At 36.4% G+C, this 25,918-nt stretch overlaps 4 protein-coding genes across 6 annotated transcripts in view; 2 read left to right on the plus strand and 2 right to left on the minus strand.

The window, feature by feature from the left end:
- The first annotated feature begins 34 nt into the window (after positions 1-34).
- Positions 35-4,684, plus strand: LOC145237378 (malonate--CoA ligase ACSF3, mitochondrial-like). 2 transcript variants are annotated; one of them, XM_080100217.1, is made up of 10 exons: positions 35-250; positions 555-772; positions 1,267-1,473; positions 1,799-1,954; positions 2,323-2,482; positions 2,690-2,821; positions 2,988-3,060; positions 3,131-3,273; positions 3,796-3,950; positions 4,312-4,684. In XM_080100217.1, the coding sequence occupies exons 1-10, from the start codon at positions 52-54 to the stop codon at positions 4,531-4,533; spliced, it is 1,665 nt and encodes a 554-aa protein (XP_079956343.1). In that variant the 5' UTR covers positions 35-51; the 3' UTR covers positions 4,534-4,684. The 2 variants fall into 2 exon arrangements, with proteins under 2 accessions (XP_079956343.1, XP_079956344.1); XM_080100218.1 differs by having other exon boundaries at positions 3,799-3,950.
- Positions 3,562-7,687, minus strand: LOC145237379 (uncharacterized). Its single transcript, XM_080100220.1, has 5 exons — positions 7,456-7,687; positions 6,988-7,075; positions 5,612-5,733; positions 5,316-5,423; positions 3,562-4,942 (listed from the first exon to the last, which is right to left on the minus strand). The coding sequence occupies exons 1-5, from the start codon at positions 7,595-7,597 to the stop codon at positions 4,785-4,787; spliced, it is 618 nt and encodes a 205-aa protein (XP_079956346.1). The 5' UTR covers positions 7,598-7,687; the 3' UTR covers positions 3,562-4,784.
- Positions 7,688-8,039: 352 nt separating this feature from the next.
- Positions 8,040-25,918, minus strand: part of LOC145237373 (WD repeat-containing protein 19-like) — a 31,828-nt gene continuing 13,949 nt past the window's right edge. For both annotated transcript variants that reach the window (XM_080100208.1, XM_080100207.1), the window contains exons 22-27: positions 25,628-25,774; positions 24,357-24,487; positions 23,543-23,715; positions 9,678-9,828; positions 9,136-9,265; positions 8,040-8,629 (exon numbers count right to left, since the gene is read on the minus strand). In XM_080100208.1, the coding sequence (XP_079956334.1) occupies positions 8,444-8,629; positions 9,136-9,265; positions 9,678-9,828; positions 23,543-23,715; positions 24,357-24,487; positions 25,628-25,774 (918 nt within the window). In that variant the 3' untranslated portion in view covers positions 8,040-8,443. The remainder of the gene's footprint in view (positions 8,630-9,135; positions 9,266-9,677; positions 9,829-23,542; positions 23,716-24,356; positions 24,488-25,627; positions 25,775-25,918) is intronic.
- Positions 14,099-22,776, plus strand: LOC145237376 (organic cation transporter protein-like). Its single transcript, XM_080100212.1, has 11 exons — positions 14,099-14,464; positions 17,018-17,091; positions 17,595-17,870; positions 18,363-18,517; positions 18,978-19,146; positions 19,630-19,764; positions 20,100-20,210; positions 20,707-20,921; positions 21,247-21,355; positions 21,695-21,825; positions 22,143-22,776. The coding sequence occupies exons 1-11, from the start codon at positions 14,285-14,287 to the stop codon at positions 22,343-22,345; spliced, it is 1,758 nt and encodes a 585-aa protein (XP_079956338.1). The 5' UTR covers positions 14,099-14,284; the 3' UTR covers positions 22,346-22,776.

The raw sequence follows: 25,918 nt of genomic DNA on the forward strand, positions 1-25,918 counted from the left end.
ACAGGTCACAATCACGGTGGTTCCCCAGGTATGTTTTATTTTTGGTGCACAATGTTGTTTGCGAAATCTATGGTAAAACGTTTATTATTGATCAAATTGCGTCGGAATTTCGGGCTCTCTGCATCAAATTACAATGTTAAAAGTGTTCTACCATTTTTGTGCAATGAGTACGGCCAGAAATTAGCGATTAAAGATTCACTAGGATGCTTTACTTATTCGGAATTGCTTTATCGCAGTCGGCTGTTGAAAGGTAACAAGAAAATTAAATCTTAGCACTTAAGTGTATTCAGCAGAAACGTAGTTTCAACCAAATTTAAATCACCTAATTGTTGTGCCACAAACTTAGGTTTTTCAATAATTTTGTTAATCAGCGGAGCTTTCTTTTCAGAATTAGTTGAAGAAAATGTTCTGAACAGTAAAACACATTTCACCCTTGTGGGTATTATCATTGTTTTATATGCCCCAATGAGTCAAGCAAAATACTTTTTATCTGGTTGTTTATACAAATATGTTCAATAAATGTTTATACTTTCCGTAATTATTATCATCTACAGATCAGCTTGTGGCTGCCAACAATGGACAAAACTTGCTTGGAAAGCGAATTGCAATCTTGACACCAAACAATGCATCTTTCACTGTCAGCCAGTGGTCAGCTTGGATGTGTGGAGCTGCCATTGTACCATTGTGTCCCCAACACCCAAAACCTGAACTGTCTTATGTTATGCAGGATTCCCAAGCCAGTGTTATCGTGTCAAGTGATGAACACCAACAGGTTTGGGTTAATCTAAGATTGAAGACCATTCATAGATTATTGAAACTTGCAATGAAACTTGTGCAGTGCATATGAAATGGGCTACAGGACCAATTGAACAGCAAAATGTTTGTAATCACTGCGTAACCTTTGACCATTTTTGGATTTGTTTTGCCTAGGTTTTTTGTTAAGTTAGTTTGGAACCAAAGAATTGCATCCACTTTGCTGAATTAAAAAAATAAAACTCATGCCAATGGTATTGTTCAGAGATGCAGCGAAAGTGAATAAAATGTGATATGGCAGCTTATATTGCACAACACATTTTTGCAACTGACTATACTCTTTTTTATACACAAGCCGAGTTTTTTTTTTTCTCGAAAAGTCTATTTCAGATTTAGAACAGAAGTAATTAAAATTTGCGCAGTTATTTCCGGCTTGGTAATTGTTTTAGGGCAATTTGTTGCTTCTCTCACCTAGCAAAACAAACTCAACTCAACTAATTTCTTGTGTTTTAGGTTGCAGAGGAGTTGTCTTCAAAGTTGAATATTGTTCATGTTTCACTTGACAACTTAATGAACAGTTCAGTCTCAAACCCAATGGATAACTTTTCAAACTTGTTTCCTGACAATTTACTTGACCTACCAGCGTCAATCATGTACACTAGCGGCACAACCGGCAGACCTAAGGGAGTACTTTTCACTCACAGAAGAAAACAAGCACAAGTAATTTCATTGCATATTAATATAGTAGTAAGACATTGACAAAGGTCACTTCATATTAATTTTGTGTTGTCAATTCAAGTAATTACATGGTTATTACTGTGAAATAAACAATTTTTCACACTTTTGAGTGTGTTTAACATGCAGTGACACTTACAGGACACAAAAGTTTAAATTAAAAACAAAACAAAGATAATCCAATCTACCAAACCAAGCATGATCCTCTCTACACTGTTTAACCAAATCAATGCATTGTGAATTAATCTCTTTGAAGTTTTTCATCTATATTGTTCTATCATCAACTAGGCTTTGTCAACATTTCATCCAGGTAAACAAAGTATCAACAGCATGGGAACTAACATCAACTGACATCCTGCTCCATGTTTTACCCCTTCACCATATGCATGGGATGGTTGTTGCCTTGCTGTGTCCATTATGTGCTGGAGGCACAGTCAAGATGTTGCCCAAATTCGATCCCGCAAGTGTAAGGTTATGTAAAAACATTGAACATAATGATTTGTGCTTCGAACCATTGACCACAAGCCAAATGCAGCCCAATAAATTAAGGTTTTGCTGTATTAAGTAAAAGCCTCTAAACTCCTTTAATCGGGTGCTAGCAACTGATGTTAAATCTTTTTGTGCTTCTAAAAGGATCAATACATGTGGTGTTTTTTTGCAACCTGGCAATGAAGCTAGAATCACTTTAAATACATACGTGGCTGGTCGGTATGCAAAAAAGTAAAAACAACTTTTGATTTATAAAGGTGTGGCCTGCTGAACATGTTAATTGTAAAATATATGTGGTGAATCTCCTAATATATGGGAACATTTTATAACAAGGTAAAGTTGTAGGTTTGGAAAGACTTGCTGGATGATAGTTGTGATCTACCAACCAATGTGTTCATGGCTGTTCCAACAATATATGCAAAGCTGATCGACTATTTTGACGAACAAAACTTCTGTATTGATGAGACTCGAGAAAAATGCAAACGGTTTAGGCTCATGGTTTCAGGTGTCGTACCCAAACCTAAATGTTAAATAAAAATTAGGAGGCATTTTTTTCACCTAAAGATATGACAAACCTTGCAGTAGATGGATTTGTTTCACTAGACATGTAAAATTTTAAACCCCTTATTTTGTTTTTCATTCTTTCTGTGTAACGCAAACTTTAGTTGTTTTTTTCATTTATTACTTTTTAGTTCAAAGTTATTTTGTTTAGGTTCTGCTGCTTTGCCAACCCCTTTACTTCACAAATGGAAAGAAATAACGGGACATGTTTTGTTGGAACGGTATGGGACAACTGAGTTTGGAATGGGACTCACAAATCCTCTTCATGGGCCAAAAATACCAGGTACTTGAGCATTTCTTGCTAATTTAAATATTTCTGAGTGTCTTCAACAACTGCAGATGAGTAATAATGGCCAAAATAAATGCAAAAAGTAAAAAGCCAGAGACTCAGACAAGTTTACAGCCATTTAATACTTCCAATGTCTACCAATAATGTTTATTACCTCAAGGTTCTGTTGGTCTTCCATTTCCTGGAGTTGAAGCCAAACTTGTACAAACTGATTCAGATGGAAGAAAAACTAGGTTTGCATGTTTTTAAAAAATCACAGAATCAAAATGATGGTGTTAAAAACTTTTTAATTGATTTTTTAAGAACAATTGTTGAAGCAACTGAGTCGAATTTTACTGTGCATGAAAAAGCAGAAGAACTTGAAGGGGAACTGCTTGTCAAAAGCGATTCAATGTTTGAGGGTTATTGGAACAAGCCAAATGAGACTGAAGATTCATTCACTGAAGGTTGGCTTTGACACAGAAACTAAAATCAATGATGGGATTCAGCTGGTTCGCACTGGTTCTATAGAACTGTCTCGAGAAATTTTATGAGATGACGAACCGGTTAGCATTACTGGTTACTGTCAATGGAAGTTTTGTAACAGAACAGGCTAAAATATATGACTTTATTGATAGATAGAACTGGCTGACAAAAAAATTTAATCCCACCATTGGTTAAAATATGTGTAATCTTTAGTGAAGCACTGACCAGAAAAATAGGACAATTGAAATTCTTGTGAAACAAACAATACAGATAGTAACGCTATATGTATTTCATAATGGGTTGAGCTCATATTACAAAATCAAGGCACAAAGATTGTTTGCATTTTCTCAATCACCGAATGCTTTGTCTGCAAAGCTATGATGCACCCTAGGAAAATGTCACTAGCAGTGGTACTTAAATTTTTAACCCATTTTTATGTTACTGTTTCAGAACAGATAATAATCAATTGAACATATTTTACAGACAAAAAACTGTTTTTCCAGCAGGTTGGTTTAAAACTGGAGACACTGCAAAGTTTCAAGACGGTGCATTTTTCATCAAAGGCCGAACATCAGTGGACATTATTAAAAGTGGAGGTTATAAAATAAGTGCACTTGACATTGAGAGGACGTTATTAGAGCACCCCGCTATAAGCGAAGTGAGTTGAAGTCTTCTTGTTTTGAACTGGAACTATATATTTTTCAAATATGTTTTTGTATAGCTTTAAAGCTTTCACTCAGCAGTAATGTAAAGTTTTAAAAGTAACATTCATATTATACCTTGGCCTTTTATGCCTCATCAAACTTCCTCTAAAACATATTTTAGTCCTTTTTTACCACGCTCTTAAATGGATATTGGATAGAACACACCTAACACACACTTTTTTGTAATCACTTTCATTTGGATCCAATAGCAAATGAAACTGCCATAATTTATAACATTATTTTAATATTTGCAACAAGATATGCTAGAAATATTGATAATATTGTACATAACTTTTCTTGCTTTTTATTATTTAGGTTGCAGTGCTAGGGATTGATGATGAAACCTGGGGTCAGAGAATTGTGGCTGTTGTAAAATTGTCTGACAAAACTCAAGAGCAAGAACTGAAAGACTGGTGCAAAGAACATTTGCCAAAGTACCAAACTCCCAAGGAATTTAAAGTTGTGAATGAAATACCTCGCAATGTGATGGGAAAAGTAAATAAGAAGCAACTTATTATGTCTCTTTTTCCAAAATAATGTTGAGAAATTCATTGTGTTACTCGTTATTCTTTGTTTTAAGTTATCTAATTTGTATATGGTTCAGTATATATTGCAATCTACCAATTAAGTGTTTTTGCAATCCAACAATTTGAGATTATTAGGTGCAAATAAAAATGTTTTGCTGATGCATACTTTAAATGAAATAAAAACAGGTATTAGTGCAATGTACAGTGCAAAGCATGTGGCAGGTTAAGTGCACTAAATGAACAACACATTGTATCTTACTATTACAATGAACTGTTTTCAAGATTGTTGTAGTTCCCAGTGGATCCATATGGGACCCCATGGTTGCGCTGGGTCCCATATTTCAATGCCAACTCATTCCGCTTTGCCTGCTGTTCAAGTTTTCTCTCCAAACGTCGCAGGCTTCGATCTCCAGTGTCGCCTGTGAGACAATATAAAAGTTTGCAACAACAAAAAGTTTAATAACCTTTTGTACTTAACAATACAACAGTGAAGTTTAAGCATCTACAAATACAATCACTATATATGACTTTGTACTCTGTGATATGTTATCTTTTATCACTTTACTCCCAACAGACTGGAGTTCTGTAAGGTGGCTACATTAGCTCAAATGGAATACATGAAAAGCTGCAAACAGGGCACACTGTTTCGACTTACAACTAGCCAAGGCGGCATACCTCTTATCACCAACTGCACTGAAACGCTAAAACAATGTGCACTGAGTGCAATATATATATATATCATTTTAGATATTGGGACAAATAGCTTTAAGATAACAATAACATGTCACTTACCTGAACAGCAACCACAGCAGCAAAAAGTTTTGATTCCAGTACAACAATCAGTAAGGCAGCGACAACATTTGGCAATGCAACAACAAGTGATGATTACAGCAACGCCAACTGAAGAGGAAAATAGTAAAAATACCTAACTAACTTCCTGCACAAATGACAAATATTGGAGTTAAAATGCTTGAGCCATTTTAATATATTGTCAAACATTTTTGCATAAGAAACTTACAAATCTAATTTTACTTAAACATTCAGAGTTTTATGGCACTATCCAGGTTAAGCACTTAGACATCACTTACATATTACAGATACGCTGATGAGCATTGCTTTAAAATCGACCCAACAAACTCCCCATCTAGCATCTTCCCATGAGCAGTCCGATGTTTGAGGGAAGAAGTGATCAAAAGGATAATCCATACATCTGAACAAACAAATGATTATCAAAGTTTGTTCAAAAAATAAGTTTAGCAAGACTAAAATCAGAACAAAATCAAATGTGTTTATATCAGTGTTTTTAAACCTTTCTTAGATCTTAAAAATATTTTAAAGCATAACAATATGGACATGTTGCAAACAGGGTTGCCATACCGTCCTTAGTTTTAAGATTTATCCTTATTTTGAAGGACAATGCCTTAGAAAAAGTGTTTGTCCCTTTTTCTAAGAAATAACCTTGTTTTTGACTGTGGATTCCATATTTTGTCTTATTTTCAACAATTACAAGTCAAATCCCTGCTACAAGTAAACCTAGAACTGAGCTGTCGTAAGATGCACTACGAACCAACAGTTGCTACAGAACAGATTGTTTCTGGCAAAAAAATATGACTGGGGATATATCACAGCTCGTATAAATGCAAATATTTATTTAAAATGTTTGTTTCATTTCATATGAAACTTTCATTTTTCGGCAAAAACCTTAAAGCAAAAACCTGGTAAAACACACACATTTATATAATATATCTATTTTTTACTTCTTTACACCTAAACTAAGTACAGTGTTGCTTTGTAGTGGTTTGTTGTATTTGTTTTTATTTTATCCTCAATTAATGCTCAATGTGTTGTTCTCACAGACTCTGCTGCCAAAGCAGCTTGCTGACTCTGACTGTAATTTAGTTTAACCCATGAGTAGTCCCATTCCCTCCAGTATGGATAGTATGGCAGCTGCACACCCAAGACTATTTTTTTCAAGTTTGATTGCACACTTGAACAACCCCTCGAAAAAAGCCTTAGGCAAAAATTTTCTATTGTTTTCTTGCGTTATTGACAAAACATTAGGCCTGGGAGCTAAATAACTTCTGTTTTCCAGATTAGTTACATTAGTTAACCAGTGGCGCAATTGTATTCGACGGTTATTTTGAGATTTTGTTAAATATTTGTAAATCGGTTAGCTTTTTCTTGATGAGGTGCACACTTGACTGGTTCGTGCACACCCTAAAATTTCTTCGTGCACACTTGCACACTTGAAAATTCTTCGTGCACACCCGAGATCTCGGCGAAACGTGCCATAAAATCCAATGTGGCATTCCCTTTATCTTGGAGAACTGCCACCAAACTTTGTGGCATTTTACTGGCTTATTAACGTTTATAAACTCGTTGTTGAGAAATACTGATTAAAGTGATTGATTTCAGAAAGTGTGAACAAACTGACAAATCATGCACAGTAGAAGAACAAACTCACGCTGATTTTGAGTTGCACCAAAGGCAACGGTAACGTTTTCGACTCATGCAATCATCGCAGTTTTTAGCAACGCCACAATTGTCGATATCTGCACACAAATAAGGTATAAAACACAAAAAGGAACAGTAAATCAGTAAATGTCAGTTCTGCTTCTGCGCTGTCAACGTTACAACTAATTCAGAATAGTACGCGCCTAAATAAGTCATGCGTGACAAACAAATATTGTATTTTAAATGGGGGCAAATATCTTTCTTTTAAGTAAATCTTGTACAGTTTAAATAGTTGATCATTCTTGTTTCTGAAAGTAACAAACTTAAATTTTCCCATTTAAGGTTCATATCAAACGGTTTATCACCACTGACTAATACCCTGAAACATTTATCCAAATTAAATTCCTGACATTTGAAGTTTTATGCTTTTATAAACGGTCCATAGCCTACGGTCCTCACTAGTTCAGCACATCCTTACCTGCAACCTTGCTACGTTTTTCCACATTATGTTCAGCCCCATTAAACAGTATATTTCCGTTTTGTGATGATTCCAAACTACTACCAGTGACCAATAACAGATATAATGCTGCTACACATAATCTTATCAAAGCATTCTTCATCTTGAGCCGACAATACAGCCAAAAAATCTGTTTGTTTACCTTCACTCCATCGACTGGAGCAATCAACTGGATTTTCAACGTTTTCAGTTCACAACATATCGTGAAATCGTCATAAAGACCGCAGTGTTACCGAAGAATCGCCTCAAGCTACACGAGCAAAACAGCCAATCGACGACTCTAACCTTTCGGCAAAGCGATTGTTACGTCACAGATAGAGACTAGATAACTTCCGATGTAACCAAACAATCACAATTGTGATTAAGAACCATGTGTTTATCAAACCCTCTATATTCCTGTAACGGGTTTCCAAACGTGCTTTGTGCTGTAGACCATGAAATTAAACTGCTTAAAACCAGCTAAAACTTGTTTGACATATTTGTCTGTGTAGAATATGGCCACTGATTGACAACCCAATTTAGAGCTTACACAAAACACAGAACAGTTTCCGCATTGAAGGTTTATAAAAATAAATCGGTACATTTCTATACGAAACAACAGCACAGTCTATATATACTGGTGCACATTTTACAGCTAGCAGTAAGACATAAAAAATTGAACGTTACAAACCCATTTAGAGTTAGTACTTTGAGCAAAGTGAGCACCTAATCACATTGAAGTACAGCGAAGGAAAACGCTCAAAAAAGTTTTATACTTTCATTTTTTAGTTTTCATGACATCTGGTCATGTGACATCATCATTAACTAAAGAATTAAAATCGGAATTGGTGGTGGAGTTACAACGAAAAACAAAAATATATGTATTTTTTAGGCATTGAAGAAACCAGACTCAGAAGTTAATAGTTAACACACTCGAGGATAAAACTTCCGCTATAAGTGATGAAAAACTTCATGCTCCGATGTCGCCAAAAATCTTTTCCGGATTTCGAATTCGGATTAACTCATCTGAGGACACCCGCTCAGCGCACATGGGACAGCTCGGTTCGACGTCCAAGTAGCGCTGGAGTTCGCTCGAAATGGCGGGAAACTGACAACGCGGACAGTTGGTCAGGTTGTCTCGAGTCACGTGGCGACCCTGTAGGCAAAAAATGCAAGTCCATGACTTAGCACTTGTACCATAATGTTTAATAAACAAGTAAATACTTGGATTGACAGCAGAGTTGCAAACGGGCATGAAACCGGAGCCCGAACCCAAATCGTTTTTGAGAAGCCCGTTTAGGCCCGAGAGTTTGATTGACAGGCCTATACATTGAAGCCTCAGGAAAGACCAACACAATATACAATAATAGACAATTGGTCTGGAACAAGGCGTTTTAGGGCTGTTTGACATTGGGTCAGGTCCAGAAACTGGCTACTTAGCTAGATAAATTTATTCAAAAAATACTGACACAGAGTCAAGCCCGATTTTTTGAAGAAACCTGAGCCCGAACCCGACCCGAACACGAAAAGACCCGGCCCGACTTACAACGCTGGGACACATAGCGACACAATTGCAGTAAAACAACAATCCGGAAATAGCTGTGCTAGTGCTACGTTGAAACGTTATGGAGCGCAAAACGGTTTAACTTTTAATCTACCCACCGTTGCTACGCAATATGGAAGCGTGTTTCTACATCCGGGACAGATAAGGTCGGTTTCGGCTAGCTCTGATCCACAATACGGACACGGAGTCGTTCTCTCATCCTCTTCTTCTTGATTTCCTCCAGTTTTTCTGTAAAACAACAAAACTTAATGTTATCTCTTTTCCCACCAAACCCAAAACTCATCTGTATTTCGAGAGTAAAAATATTTCAAATATATATGTTACAGTCCACTATGTTAGTTTCTCCAAATTCAAATAGAATATTCATTTATATTCCTGCGAACAAAAACAAACAAGCAATGTTAATCATCATAAAAATAATTCAAAAATCTGTATGCCATCTCCACAATAACATAAAATATGACAAAACTATGTACTTATATTCAAATAGAACAACTTATTTGTATCCCTGTGTACAAACAGAAACTAACAATGTAGCTCCATTATTTGCACTGAATTCATCCCGACAATAACGCAAAAATTAACAAAAAACAACAAGAAGAACCTTATTCGAATAGAATTATATCAGTTCACTACCAACCTGACGATGTCTTCGATTTTCTTCTTGTACTTCGGGTCTATTTTGTTTCGATATTCAGGTCGCATCAGCATAGCAGCGTAACTGAAGCTCGATCTCATCAGATTGGCTCGTCTGCACTCGATTACTGTGGTGGTCAGGATCGGGACGATGTCTGCAAATATGACGTCAATATATCTAAGATGTCTATGTGTTCGTGTTGCGAAAAACTCATTGTTAGACAACTACAGTCGTTGCTTTTTTGCTGAAAACTAACAGAAACGGTAAAAGCGTTGTTAGTTTTTGGGTTTATCTTCCTTTTTACGTATTTTGTGTTATAATTTCTGAAATGATAAGCCTTTAATGTACAATCGTAATCTGAACATGTTTTAAATGTGGCGGAGCTGTGTCACCTACCTCGATTCACCTAATAGGTTTTTCAATTTTGTGCATTGCTTAACGTAGCCTAACCATTTCTACGAAAGTTTGTCGTTTTAGTGCAATTGGGCAGCAATGTACAAAAATAAAAAATAAAACTACAAATTAACTAAACATTAAATAATGTTGTTATTAATCAAACTTCATACCGCCTAACTAATATTTAGAAACCCTCAAACAGCCTGGACTTAGTGATAGTTTCAGGGTATCACTATAGTTCAAACGATATAATCACGATATTAACCCTTGCACAGCATGTGGCCCATGCAATTTGTCTCCAGAATTTATTTCACACCAAAGTTCCGGCAAAGTCCACTCACATAATCGCACGATCCGATCAGTCAACATAAACGACCACGACGTCACAATGGAACAAACAATGAACCCGATTAACCGCGCTTTTGTGCCACCCAGTGGGAGGTCAACACATGACGTTGAAGTAAAACAATGCAAACTCTGTAGGCTGCTTCATAAGATGTCTATAACGGTGATAAATCTATCAGGAAATTGAAAACTGACATTAATGTATTTTCAGCCACTTGTTTGCTAAAATTTTTGCCTTGTGTTAATGGTCAATATGGTTGAATATGTTTTGTTTGACTGTATCATACGCATGTTAATTCACATTTTAACAGGTAAAATATATGGATACAAGAATTTGTTTGAACAAAACAAACAGTAACTGATATTTGTAAATGCAAACTCCAAATCAAATGAAAGAATACAATAGGTTTTGCAGGCATATTCAGTTAGTAACATATCAATCTTATACGGTATCTTGTAATATTAAGCGTCTTATTATTTAGAATGCTTAGCGACATCGTACTTTAACCGATCTGTGGCTAGGAGTCAATTTTATTCTTTGCCCGGTTATTTTCAACGTAGGTAAAGGGTTTTAAAATGTGTGTGCTTTCGCTTGGATGGTTTGCATTTGAGCATTAAAACTTTATTAAATCTCTTGTGGTCTTTACACAAGTCGTATAAGACGTGGTCGACTTTATATCTCCTACACAACCGGTTATCAAATCATGGATCAGACTGGTTCTTGTGGATTGAAAATGCTACTTTAGGATGCAGAAAAAAATACGGACTAAGTAGAAAAACAGTAATAAAATAAAAGCCGGATAATGAAGATAAAATTCGGAGACATAGAGAGAAGAAGGGGTACATGAGTGTAATGTTGGGAACAAAGAGGTAAAATAGAGAGATAAATCGAAAAAATATACGTCTTGAAGTCCAGGTGCACACAATGACAGGCAGCTAAAAAGAAGTTCCTCCAAAGCAAACCCGGAAAACAAACACGAAACTTACCAAGTGGTCGTTGTTTAATAAATCAAAAAATCCGACAAGTGCTTTTTTTAGCCGTAAGTGCTGCAAAAATATTCCTTTTTCCATGAATTACGTACTTTTTAATGCAAATATATCAAAGAGAAGCTTTTTTGTTCAAATTAATAAGAAAGCTATGATATTATTTGCTATCTGTTTGCATTACCATGCATTACGCATTTTTTCTAAATGTCTGCAAGACAAGGATAAAAGGCATCGTTTTTTGTTGACACGACCACGTTAGTAAATCAATGAACCGGCCACACTGGGTAAACATGACTGTGTAACTAGAGAAAAAAGTTTGAAAGAGAAGACGGATTCGGAAAGTCATAAAACTTCAAGAAATAGAGCAGGGTTCGTTAGACCGGGTAGAACACGGTAAGTTGAATTCAGTAAACTTCTGGACAAGCTTAGAACACACGAAAGTTACGATGTTTAATGAGACTTGCAACACTTTTCGGAGATGGTTAAAATATGCACATTTTCGTGTTGAACAGTTTTTTTACAGCAAGAAATGAATGTTATTCACTTTAGGCCTGGATAAAAGTACAGTCTAAGCTAAAAAATGCGAATACAAATTAAAGATTGCAACCCGCATGAAGCACACGAACGTAACCATGTTTAAATGCATTTCCAACTCTTTTGGTCATGGTTTAAAGAAAAATATCTTTCTGGGTATATTAGAAAAACAAGTAAGAGGTTGTTTGCAGCACGAAATTATTACTTTATACATTTAGAAATTGAAAATTGCCACCATTCATAAAACCCACTACGTGGATTTAAAATTCATTAAGTAAGATTTTTACAGCACAAATGTCTGCATGTAATTTAATTTGGAAGTACATGCCAATTAGGCCAAAGGTTAAGTTTAAAAAGGCAAACTTATGCTGTTAAAGTTTATTACTTAATAAAACTTAGGCGTGGATTCTAATTAGGCAAAAGTTAAAGATAAAAGAGGCAAACTTGTGTTGTTTAGTTCATTACCTAATAAAACTTAGGCGTGGATTCTAATTAGGCAAAAGTTCAAGTTAGAAAAGGCAAACTTGCATTGCGAGCGCACATCCTAATTAAGACTAGGGTTAGTGCAATATTGCAAGCGGTCAAAAAAGGCGAAGGCGACAAAGGGAGACCTTTAAAACAGTATAAATGCAGCTAAATCATCCGAAATGAGTTTGCGTCAATTAAATCGATCGTCACCTATGCACTAAGGACTCGAACTAAACCTCCGGGAATGACACTGCTGATTGCATTTAAATCACTGTCGGTGGTTTAATTAAGGCCTCGGTCACTGCGATGTTTTAAAAGCTGTTTTTTTTCGTAATTTGGTTGAGTGTGCGTATATGGATAGAGTGAAAATAGCTTTACGTTGTTTAAGGTTGATTTTTTTTACAAGAAAAGATGTGAAATTCTTTCGCAAAACCTCAATACGAAAGAAAGTGACTAAATAAAAGTTTTAAAGACAAGTTTGAGTTCAAAAAATATAAAACAAGTAAAGAAATGTTTTGGGTTACGAGAACCCTGCTTATTTTTTAGGTTTGTGTTTATGATTTTTAGTTAAATTAGTTATGAAAACGTTTTTTTTTACAAAAGGATCAAAGAAAATATTCCGCATAGAAAATTAAGTTTAACAAAACGCGATCAGTAAAAACGTAAAAGAAGTTTTATTTCGTAAGCATTTTGTACCTCCGGTAATGTCAATGTATTTTTTTGCAACATGGGGTTAACAAATAACGTTAAATGGCAGATGAGCTCCGAAAATACCAACTAACACTAAAGTATGTATACGTGTATTTGAGAAAACACTTACACCCCAAATAAAACGCAATCGTTTTATCCATCTTTGCGTATTTATATTGTTTTTTTTTATCAGTTTCTAGGAATTGGTCGTCGCAAAGAGTTGTACTTTTAAATATATTAGCTTGTCTGTTCGTTATTTAAGTTTATAGCGACGAAAACAATGTGCCTACGAGATTACACCAACTTCAGGAAGAATGAGCGTAATTGTACTAAACTAACAAGTACACCGCATTATTTATTTAGTCGTTCCATTAGTAGCACTAAATCAGCTAAAACTAACGGCCAAATGTATTTTGCAACCAGGATTTCGATTCTGCAAAACGTGGTTTCTCGGTTTTGTAAATAATTAGACGTATTTGGTCTTTGGTACAGCAGTTCATGAACCGTTTTGTGATGACAAATGGTCTACGGAAGTGGACCAGCAAACTGATATTGTCAGATTTTATCACAATTAGCCCAGTTATAGGTAAAAAGCTAACGCAAAGGTATATTACATAATGATGCATAACATCTACATAACTTGTAAAGTTTTGTTAGCTGTATAGAGGTTTGGGAGTACAGAAAACTTTAAACAGCATTGCAGCAAGCTATCGCGGAGTGCAAGCGAGTTCCTGTATTTGCAGCGTGTTTGTTTAAGCCTACTTGATTGTCAATGCATGTTTGTATGTCCATTCAATTGCAACAAATACCTCTTTAATCGTTTACCCACTGTTTGAGTCACAAAGCTAAACAACCGTTGTAAGTGTTTCTTCAACGGTTTTAGGTCTTTGGGTCACATGTTAACAAAATGAGATTGTTAAGTTGTAGTGAGGTTTCGAATCTTTAGGATTCGAATCCCAACTGAATCGAATCCGTACAGGCTAACACTTTGCATCAGTTGTCTAATAACTAAACTAAAACAAAAACGGAATTTAAACTATGTTTTGTTTGATGAGACCTTATAGGTCGAACCAGTGTGCACTGTCTGCAGCTTATCATTTATTGGCTCGATGAGTTTGCATGTGTTTGTTTCACTTTACTTTTTAGTTGCTTGTAGTGGATTAAAGATTAGGTAAAGCCTGTCTTACATCATGGTGGAATTCGATAAAATTCTTGAGGACATGAAGAGGTTGAGTCTGAAACAGTGGATTCAACTTTGTCTGCTTATGATGCCTGCTGTGCTGGTTGCAGCTCACATGGGAGCCATGGTGTATCTTGGGGCAAATGTTGAACACAGATGCAAATTTCCACTTGAAGATCAACTTGTCAAAGTAAGTTTAGAAGAAAATAGTGTGTGTTCAGAAAACCAAGGTTTGATTTGTCGCAAAACGATAATAGCAAAATGGTTAAAGGTGGTACTTTTTGGAAAACAGAATATTTCGGCATCCATCTTAGATTAATTATATACCACAATTTTTGTTTTGCGCAAATCTTACTGAGAAAGGTAGCATTTCAAAAAAACATTGTGTGCGTGAATTCAACATTCTTTTTATTTGTAATGTTAAATTGATGAAGGGTTTGCTACAAGGAACTGTATGTAAAGTGTAATCCAAGGTGACACCAAACGTATGTGCAAGTCACGTTTCAAAAAGCACAAACATCGTAGCAGAGACAATAAATATCACCCAATAACTAAAAACAAAGGTCAAAGCCATGTCAAGTGGGAATTCATGTACTTAACGCCTGATATAACATTTACGGGCTGTTACATAAAATGCAAATAGCTTGGAAGTTGCCGAATACAAAGCGTTCCTTGTTTTATTCTGATGAATGTTACTTACTGTTGGTTCCCAAGGATCGAAAACTTAAACAAAACAAGCCGCAAGTGACAAGATAAATTGCTTTAAAGCTAACAGGAGAGTTTACATTACACACACTTAAGTCGCCGTCAGATCAGCAAGTTTTTAGGAGCAAACAAAGCGAGCAACATTAATGGTTGTAAAATAAACCACACAACATTGAAGTTACTGAACTACGAGGAAAGTCGGCTGGGGTCAAACTCAACGATCGATATACGTTTTTGCACGTTTTACAAAGTTACATTTTTTTCACATAATTGTTTTTTAAATTTTTTTTTTAATTCTAAAACCGTTTTAAAGAAGAGTTTCTGGTTATAACTACTAGATGTAAATAGTAAATTACAAAAACCGACACATTACAGTGATATCTTCATAAAACTGCCCAATTTTTTTCAATTTGGACATTGTTTTGAAACACAACCAATGTAAAGGTATAGAAAGTAGCTACTTGATCTAAAAGCGTTATATTCGACACACTTTAATGGCATGGTGTAGAGAAAAACGACATAATGTCAGCCATTCGGAACTTGTAAAATTTTTTGAGCGGTGCTGGGAGCTACGGAAGGAAAAACCACGATAGCATGTAATACACAGTGTCTGCCTTTCGTGGAATTAATGGGGATGGTAGTAAAATTTAGGGAAAGGAGGCTACGATTCAACGCATATTAATCGCAACCTAGGATAAAATTGTCCGTCTCTTCGCGTTTAGTTAAATTATCAGCGATATTTTAAAGTTTTGCATTATACATCAGGATACGTGTGTGGGTAAAACGGAATTCGATTAGATTGAAAAGATTGTTTTAACTGGGTGAAAGAGTAAAGATTCATAAACCCTTATCCAAAGGATGAAATATCAAAAATATAAACAAACCTGCAGTTCATTAAAATTTTGCCCAATTTTACAAGTGTAACAATTTCAAAATTCACAAAGTAGATTACAAGTTCGACCAGATTTACCTTTAAGGATTTGCGGCCATCTGGAGGTTAAGTTTGATTTTTTAAATCTTATTTCCACAAGTTTATCAAGTTGCCGCTAAAGAACTTACCACAAAAATGTTTTTTAATTTACTCACTTTCTCCTTAAAACGCTGCAACAACTTTTACACAACGGCGATTATTTACGGAACAAAGGGGGAATAAACACAATTATACATGGCACGTTTCGCTTTTTACGACACAAAATCGAAGTTTGGGTCGATAAGGTTGTCGATAATTGGACACGACGTCGTCACGCCTTGTCAAGTCGATATTGAAATTCAGGTTTTCCCGCCAAATTACGAAGTAAACTGAGTGCGATAACAGATTTCTGCAATCATTCTGGGAAAATCAATAAAGTTTTGCATCGTTACGGAGCAAGGGAATTTCTAAATTGAAATCAAAATCTTTCACTGGTTTTGAACATGGCTCAATAAAATATATCAGCCAGGAAAATTGTTGTGAAAAACATCGAAGATATACTTTGATGATGTTATCATGAGGGTTGGTTAAAAGAGAATGTTTTGCACCAAAGTTTTGGCCTTTACAGCCTCAACAAATATTTATGTTTTATTCAAACTGAAATTGTAAAGTCGTCCTTAGTTTCGTTAAAATCGATACACTACAACGATCCAGCCATTTCGAAACCCAAAAACACCCCACTTGGTAAATTGAAAACAACAAACTGGAATATCGCTATGGTTTTTGTCTTAACAAACCAGCAAGAGCGTACATGAGTTCAATAAAAGTCACATGCTTATCAAATATAAAACATTAAGGAATAATGATAGCCATCAAGCAGATGATTCCTCACAAGCGGATTTGCTAATGGATTCTTTACTTCTGGGAACGGGTTAATTGGGCATAACATCACTAGTAGGAATGTTGTATACTGTGATTTATACAATACGAAACGTTAGCTTAAAAGTCAAGAGTCTGAGTTGATGCACAGTGTTAAGATGTTTTAAATAGGTCGTTAGTTTTTCGGTTGTAAGGGTCTCTTTTCGGTTGTTAAAAGCCTTGACATTTTTTTTTCAATTTGTTCGACAGCAATGTAACCGAACATGGATGGAATCACAAACGGCGAAGTACCTGCCTGTAGATGATGATGGAGCTTGCAAAAGGTAAGTAAGACTATACCTATTATTAAAATAGTTTCATCCAGTTGGGGAAAGATAAGGGTGCGTCGAATGTTTTTAGGCAGAAGACAATTGACTTACGCAATCAGAATTGTTTTTCTCACATTTTTTTACTTAAAATCCCGTAACTTAGTTCTCGGAAAGAGGAGAAAAGAAACACACCCAGAAGATATCTCAAGAATGAAGACATAATATCAAAACAAACCATGCATGACAAAACAAGGACTGTGTATCCATATGACCACGGACCTTAGTTTGGTGATATCTTTCATAAACAAACAAACTTCACAGTTTCAAAGTGCCTTATAAAGTTTCATCAAATGCATTTGATTTGGAAACGAAAGACGACGAGTCAATGATACCACATTAGCACATGTATACGAAACCCATCTGGTCAAGTTACAAACCATACGCCGCAGTTCTAAACTCCTCACTCTGATGCTTCACGCAAATCCTTGTTCAAATAGAATATTATTGTTAATTAACAGGTTGGAAATACCCGAAAGCCCGGCTTACGTCAATTGCTCATACTGGTGGTCAGAAACCGATGACGTCAACATTACGTCACCGGCGCCCGCTAGGGGCAGTATGAAGTCGGCAAAATGTGACGCCTGGGTCTACAACAGCTCATCACTCTTCAGTGAAACAATCATGAACGAATTCGAATTGGTTTGTTCAGACGCTTACAAGAACAAACTCGCACAAGCTGTTTTCATGCTGGGCGTCACGCTTGGATGCGTTTTCTGGGGGCAAATTGCTGACAGGTTTGTACAAATTTCTTGGCCTGGGGTATTTTGATTCATAGCCCCCAAGTCCCCATGCTGCTTGCGTCTTGTCGTTTTCCATACACCAGTTTCAAATATGGGTGGGTGTTTCAGTGCTTTGTTTGCATTGATAGAAACACTGGAAAATTAAGTGTATTTTACTGTATGTATTTGATCGAGTATATTCTCATTTGCAAATGTGTTTTTTTTTGTGCTGGGGTATTATGTGTTTGTCTTTAGAACCAGTTCTGTTTTATTTTGGCCAAAGTTTTGCATTGTTTAAATACCGATAACTGGTATATATTTGGACACATGTCATTAAAAGTTAAAACTGTAACGCATGCAAGTTGTTTCAGTCTGCACGGCTGAAATCAAATAATTACCTTTGGAAGTTCACATTACATGTTTGGTAAAACACCAATTGATTACAAAGACCTGTTATTTTTCTGTCTAAAAATCAATTATCTCGGCATACCCGTTTCTCCTTCACAGCTACGGACGTATCACCAGCATTGCTATATCCGCGGCGGTAGGAACTGGGTTCGGTGTGATCACTGCTTTCACCAAATCTTACGTTATCTTTGTTATTCTGCGTTCGATCAGCGGATTCTGTCTGTTTCCAGCATTCACAAGTTCGTATGTGCTAGGTGGGTTGCGTTATTCTTACCTGCTAAGCTGTCGCATTCTGACCTTCACCACTTCAAGACCCTTTTTAGTCCTTTATTGTTCTTACATTTTAACCTACTGTAATTTCTGCCACTGTTACCCCAAAGGCAATCTTAGAGCACTATTTAAATGTGATTTTCCTAAACTTTCTTTACGCAATAAATCAAAAAACCTTTGACATCAAGTCTAAAAATAGGCAAAGAAATCTCTATTGACAAAACTAACACATGTTTAAGTTTCAAAACTATCTTTTCCCCTATCAATTTGATCCGCACTTCTGGTCTAAAATGGCACAAAAGGTCAAAAACAAACCAACGTCTAAATCCAATCTTCTACTTGTGAAATAAATCCACGCTCAGAAAAGGCTGTAGTCAAATACTGAAACTCCACTTTCAAAATTAACTCTGTAACTCTGCCTCATGGTTAACTCTTTTTTCGCAGCCACTGAAATCGTCGCCCCACAACTCCGGGTTCGAGTTGGTCAAACCGGACAAGCGTTCTTCGCACTCGGATTCTGTCTACTCGCAATGTACGGGTACTTTATCAGGAACTGGAGAACTCTGCAACTCGTACTCAGTCTACCCGTGTTTGGACTCGTTTCATTATACTGGTGAGTAAAAGTTGGTACTCCTTAGTGCGTGTCTGAGTAGTTTGCGATGACATCATCACTGGTTTTGAGTCAGCATTTTAAATTTTGTTTCAAATTTTGTGAGAAAATATTTAAATAAATGTTCCCATTTGGTCAGGTTTAAAGCGACATTTGGGGTTGATTATTGGAATGCAGTGTAAATCCAATAGTTACGTCAGACCTATTGAAAGTGTTACACCGAATCAGCCGGTCAAGCACTCCCATATGGCAAGGCATAAGCTAGCCTGCGGTGGGATTCGAGCGCACGACAGTTTCACGTTCTGCCAACTTAGCTACGCAGGCTCAGTGATAAACCTGTCGAAAGTCGAATCACAAGCACGGTTGTCTGTCAGTGTAAATGTCATCATATTTTCGTTTAAAAATTCCTTAGTCATTAAAATAGAATAAAAGTCTTTTCCAAATACTTCAAACATGTGTGCTTCTATTGCCAACGTTTTTGTTCAGGTTGTTATTCGAATCTCCACGTTGGCTCATTTCCCGTCACCGTTACAAAGAAGCAAATAAAATAGTTCAGGATTTGCTGGAAAGCGTTGGAGCAAAATCAGAAGAAGCTGAAGTACTGGAGAGAGTTGCTGACGGGTTTGTCCAAATTTATTTTTCCTTAGTTTTTGTTTTTTTCCTTTTTACAAATTTGCTGGAAGAAACGTTTTTCCACCAGGTTGCTTATTTTGTAAATAAATTGTTTCTGTTGCAATATACTAACAAGCCCGACTTTTTAAGTTGAGTTGTTTGGGATTTGAGTTTCAGAAGTGATTTGTTTTGAAGTTTTAATTTGAGGGTTGTTTACTTGTTTTTTCTTCTTAATTCGATTTGTCCACAAACTTTTCACTTTTTTCAATCGTTGCACAAAACAGTCGTCTGGGAATCGAAACCTTGTACCTTGGTTTCCAAATAACTTGGCCTTTTCATTTTAGTGACGAAGAAACTAAGAGAGATGGTACTGACGAAAAGCGAGCCTACGGTCCAGTTGACCTAATCCGAACTCCAAATATGAGGAAGAAATCTCTGAACCTCTTTTACTGCTGGTAAGTCAAACTCCAAAGGACGTGGGTTTAAATCTCAACCTTATACCTCAAACGGCAACACAACTCATTGTAAAGCCTTAGTACAATACGATTTAGGTCAGATTTGTAAAACGTTATTGTAACAACAAATTGCTTGAATGTGCAGTACCAGGCCCTTCAACAAAGGCGAAAAATACTTTTCGAAAACGATATTCTATACGTACGATCGCCAAAGTCGCAGCCAAAATGCGCGCCGCAAATTTTTTCCAAATATGCCGGGTACAGTTCATATTTTTACAGAGTAACTTTCACATTTTAGGGCATGATGACAACATGCGAAGGTGTATTACATGTTGACAAGCCAACAAGCTCAATTGATCTTGTTGAGAAATCATCTTGAAAAAATCGAACTGCTATATTTTAACCAGATTTTAAGCCCAAACCTGTCATCCCGCCTAAACTCTACAAAACAACTTTTTCCCTCTATTCGAATCAAAGTATGTTGTTAACTTTTCAGGCTGGTCTGTTCCTGTGTGTACTACGGTTTGACCTTGAACTCAGCTGACCTTGGCGGAGACCCATTCATAAATCTATTCCTCTCGGGTTTTGTGGAAATCCCCGCAAGTTGCTTAGCAATCATCGTGATTGAAAAGTGGGGAAGGCGTCCTTCTCTCAGTTTTACCCTTATCTTATCTGGGGTTGCCTGCATTACTATGTTGTTCGTACCAAAGGGTAAGGTGCTGTTTAGTATGTGTATGATGTGTAAAGCTGTAATCCCAAAGGCTGTAACTTAGACCTGAACCTAATGAAAAGTACTATGTTCTTGTAACTGCCATTTACCTGGCCAAGTACAGTGGGAGTGCCATTTTCTTCATACCTGAAAACTTTTCAATAATATTTTCTGTGACAAAAATAAAATAACAGAACCAGGCTGCTTGTACTTTCTGGTTATTTAAACGTAATTAAAATTATTAAAGCAACTAGGTTCCTAACTTATAAGTTTCCATACGTTTGTTTATCTACGTCTGCGCTGTTTTTTAAAACCTTATTCAAATAGAACTCCTTTGGCTGAACATTTCTCTGTCGATGCTGGGAAAATTTAGCATAGCAGCAGCTTTCGGCGTTGTGTACATATTTGCTGCTGAGCTATATCCTACTCCAATCAGGTAACTTGTGTTATCCAACAAACTATTTCATCTGGCGTCTTTAAAACTTCATTTCCCAACAGTATTGTTACTAAATGCAAATGTCAATGAAAAGATCTATCATTGACATTTCAATGCGAAGATTTTCCTAGATTTTAACAAGTGTTATTCTCTCATGATGTCTACTTAATTTGTAATTTTAAATATGCGTATAATTTTTCGAGTAAGTCCAAAACCTGGCTTCAGCAATTCCGTTCATAACTTTTGAGACATCTGATCAGTAGTTGCACCTAAATATATTACCTTGAAACTTGTTCAAATTGTCAAAAAATCAAAAGACAATGTGTTGTTTTGTTGCAGAAACGTTGGAATCGGCACATGCAGTAGTTTTGCTCGTATCGGTGGAATTATGTCTCCTCTCATAGCAATGTTGGAAATCTTGGCAAAACCTCTTCCATATGTTGTGTTTGGACTGATGGCCATCATTGGAGGTAAAATGGTTTTGTGAGCAGACAAAGACCAAAAACTGCTTGATTAAACCTTTGCCATTTTTCTTAAGATGAAAAGTGGCGTATCTTCCGGTCCATATTCCCGTTTTTTTATAACTTTACAAAAAAACAAACTTTAAGGCGGTGAAACTGTATTGTTGTCAACACACTGTATTGTAGAAGTTAGGCTTTCACGCAGTTTACATTATAGTATTTCAACACCAGAAAAATCGAACTGGTCTTCTGTAGAAGTCGAATCCCATATTTAAACCAACTGTAATTCTAGATAAAAAAAGGCTAAGACAGGTCACTTTTTGCAGGTGTATTAGCTTTGTTCCTGCCTGAAGTGCTTGGTATCCGACTGCCTGAAACCATCAAGGAAGGCGAGGAATTCGGATTGGAGCAAGTCAACCCGGTTAAACTGCTTTGCCAGAAATTCGGCTGTTCCCAGCGCGAACCGCTCCCCGTGGAGGGAGTGAAGTACACCGCTGTGAACGGCAGCGCACCCGAACAAAAAGTTTAGAACACCAAAAGGAACAGCCAAAGAAGTTTTTTTCTCTGAAACAATTATCCCGCCCGGATATGACGTCAGCATGACGTGTCAGATTTAGTATGACGTCAGAGTCGATGTGTTGTTTTAGATTCGTTTCAATATTGTCGAATTACGTACTATTTTGGTGCTTGAAGTTGGAAATTATATTTTGCATCCAGAAACAGACGTCACCAAATGTGATGTCATGAATGTAAAAGCTTTGTTTTCGATTTTTAAGAGAATCAAGCCCCAAAAGTTGTCTGGAAAAGCTTCAAAATGCTTCACATTTAAAATTTTATCAATGCAGCCGATTCTGCAGCTAGTCTGACATATTGTGCATGTTTCCTTTTGTATCCGGTATTAGTGTAAAAATGTCGCCGTTATTTTGTACAAACCGTTTCAATACAAAAACATACTTGAAACATAGTGCATTTCCAGAAAACAACAGAAGAAAAGTCACATGAAGAACTTATGGACAAAACCAGATAAATACAAGTTGAACCCAAACCAGATCTTAGCTTCCGGATTATTTGTCTTAGGGTCCTAATTAAACAGACTCAACGCATAGGAAATGTCTACAAGGGGAATGTCTCATTTAGGAATTGAAATGTACCATGACTAGAAAAGACTTTACAAATAATAGCCCGTATGTATAGTTTATAAACTCTAACCGTCGTCCAAACAACAAATAAAAAAGGATCCTAACCACAAACAAGCAATTAGCTTTTGCTAATTTCACTTTTCTTGCACTCCTTTACTACGCACTGAGAAAAAAACCTTTCAGCGTTTCTCTGTGCAGGACTTAAAAAATAAGGTCAATTCAGGCTGTGATTGGATTGAAACACATTAGAGAAGCCTGACATCTCACAACAACTAAACTACACAAGCAAAACACCCAAAGTTGAATCACTAAAAAGTAACAACACTGCCAAGCTTAAGTACGTAAATAATTCGCGTAAACTTGAATAAGCCTGTGGTGGGATTCGAACCCACGGCAGAAACCGATCTGACAAGCTGGCGTCCAACAACTATATTTCACACCTTTCCCAGTTGTAGTACATACGTATTTAGCAAAAACTCTGGTAAGCCTGCCGTGGTGGGATTCGAACCCACGACAAAAACCTATCTGACATCCTGGTGGCCTAGCAACCAAATCACACACTCCATTAACTTAAAGTAAGTACTTACGCTGCGGAAATTTTGATATATTCTCGGCTACTCTGATCAGCATACGAGCAGCAATTAGGTGGTTTCCCCTTTTGACGTGGTCCTTCACAAGAATGTAGGAGTGCAAGATTAGAAGATTGTTCTCCATCTCGGCCGGGACTTTGATATTCCTGTTCTTCAGCTCACGGAGCATACTGCGTGGGGGTGAATTATAAAAGATGGGTTTGGGAAGTTATTTTGTCCGCAATCATACGGTTAAGGGTTTAAATCTTGGCATAACATTTACATACACCGGTAGTTCTATATTAAACTTTTTCGAGATTCTATTTGAATTTGGAAAATTTGAAGAAGACGTTTGGTCGTTTCGGCTAAACTTTTCAAGGATTAAAAGTGAATAAGAATTTGATAATGGTAATAACTTTTAAGTGACGCACATAAAAACTTTTTTGTGCCATAGTCAGGAAAAATATTGTGCGTATTAAATAAATACAATTCCCACAATATACTTTACTAGTCTATTGGTAACAGGACCGCGAGGTTTTTGCAGTATTTTCCTGATTCTGTGGCACAAGTGTAGTTTTTTGTACTACTTTGTACCATTTTAATGCATCAAAATTCATATAATACGCTGCAGCCTGAACACACTGTTTCTACCTATAAGGTCTCATCAGTGCAGCTGGTGACAAGAGATAGACCGTATTGGCTATTGCAGCTATTGGTTAGTTATAGATCGAAACAGCGTGTACTGTCTGCAGCTTATCATTTATTGGCTTGATGCTTATCACATACAATACACTATTACAACAGAGAAACATGATTTTTTGTGTGTATTTACCTGAACAAAAGTTTGTGAGCGACTCTATAGTTTCCATTGTTTTGTTCTTCTTTGGAAATAATCACAGCAGTGTGGGCAGCGTCACCGAACTGACCCAATGCCATGTAAAGTTTGAATAGAAAGTTTGCATCCTGAAATAACAAGCAACGAAGTTGGTTTCTACTAGCATCGAAATGTTAGAAACATTGATTACATAATGCATGGTTATAGACAGGGTTGCCATACCGTCCTTATTTATAAGATTTGTCCTTATTTTGAATGGCAATGTCTTACAAAAACATATTGTCCTTATTTCTAAGAAATGTCCTTGTTTTTGACTTGAGTCCTTATTTTGTCTTGTTTTCAACAATTACAAGTCAAATCCCTGCTACAAGTAAAAGTAAACCAAGAGCTGTCGTACTAAGATGCATGAAGTATTTTGTACGAACCAAGGAGTCGCTGGCACAGATTATTTCTGCCAAAAGAATGACCTGTGATATGTCATGGCTCGCATCAATGCAAAGATTTGTTCAAAAACGTTTGTTTCGTTTCGTATAAAAATTAATTTTCGGTGGTCCTTATTTTAGGGTCTATGTCGATGGCAACCCTGGTTATAGATAAAGATACTCAGAGCAAAAAGATACATGCCAGTGTTTGAGGGCAAAACAATGCAACGTTTCACCAGTTTATTTTATTATTGATTGGTGTTTATGACTTATTGTAACACTTAACAACGACATAAGATTTTTAGCGTTCCTTTGAGCAAAAAACTTAAGCGGCATTGCCAGTGAAATCTAATGGGTTAAACTATATGGAAGCCAAATACCGCATGTTAGCGCATAATAGTACATGTTAACGTATGTTAGCACATGTTAACGTATGTTAGCATATGTTAACGTATGTTAGCATATGTTAACGTATGTTAGGACATGTTAACGTATGTTGGCACATGTTAGCGAATAGTGTGTGGAACGTGAGAATACAAGGCGCGACATTTTTTCTATTTGAATAAGGTAAGTTGAAATGACACCTAACAACTATTGTATGAGGTTTGGTTAACGTATGTTTAATTTTGTTTATATTATTTTTCTATTTGAATAAGGTAAGTTGAAATGACACCTAACAACTATTGTATGAGGTTTGGTTAACGTATGTTTAATTTTTTTTATATTATTTTTCTATTTGAATAAGGTAAGTTGAAATGACACCTAACAACTATTGTATGAGGTTTGGTTAACGTATGTTTAATTTTTTTCATGTTCTTTTTCTATTTGAATAAGGTAAGTTGTCACCTTGGGCACACCGTCCGCTTCTCCCATTAAGAAGTCGATGAGTTGTCTTGTGAGTTTACTATCCTTGGCAGATGCGACGGCTTCAATCGCCATCAGCAAAGCTTCGTTAGAATCAGAAGACGAACATTTCAAAAAGTGGCGCAAAGCCTGCAACAAGTGAAATAAGTATATAAGCTGTTGCTGCCAGGCATAATATCAACTTTACAGAGCTCTTATGGCTATTGTATTTTTGCACCAACGTTTCGACGTCCAATACAGGTCACCTTCATCATGGTAAAATAAATAGTAAAA

Source organism: Phallusia mammillata, chromosome 7, assembly GCF_965637545.1.
Source record: "Phallusia mammillata chromosome 7, kaPhaMamm4.hap1.1, whole genome shotgun sequence".
Lineage (NCBI taxonomy): Eukaryota > Metazoa > Chordata > Ascidiacea > Phlebobranchia > Ascidiidae > Phallusia > Phallusia mammillata.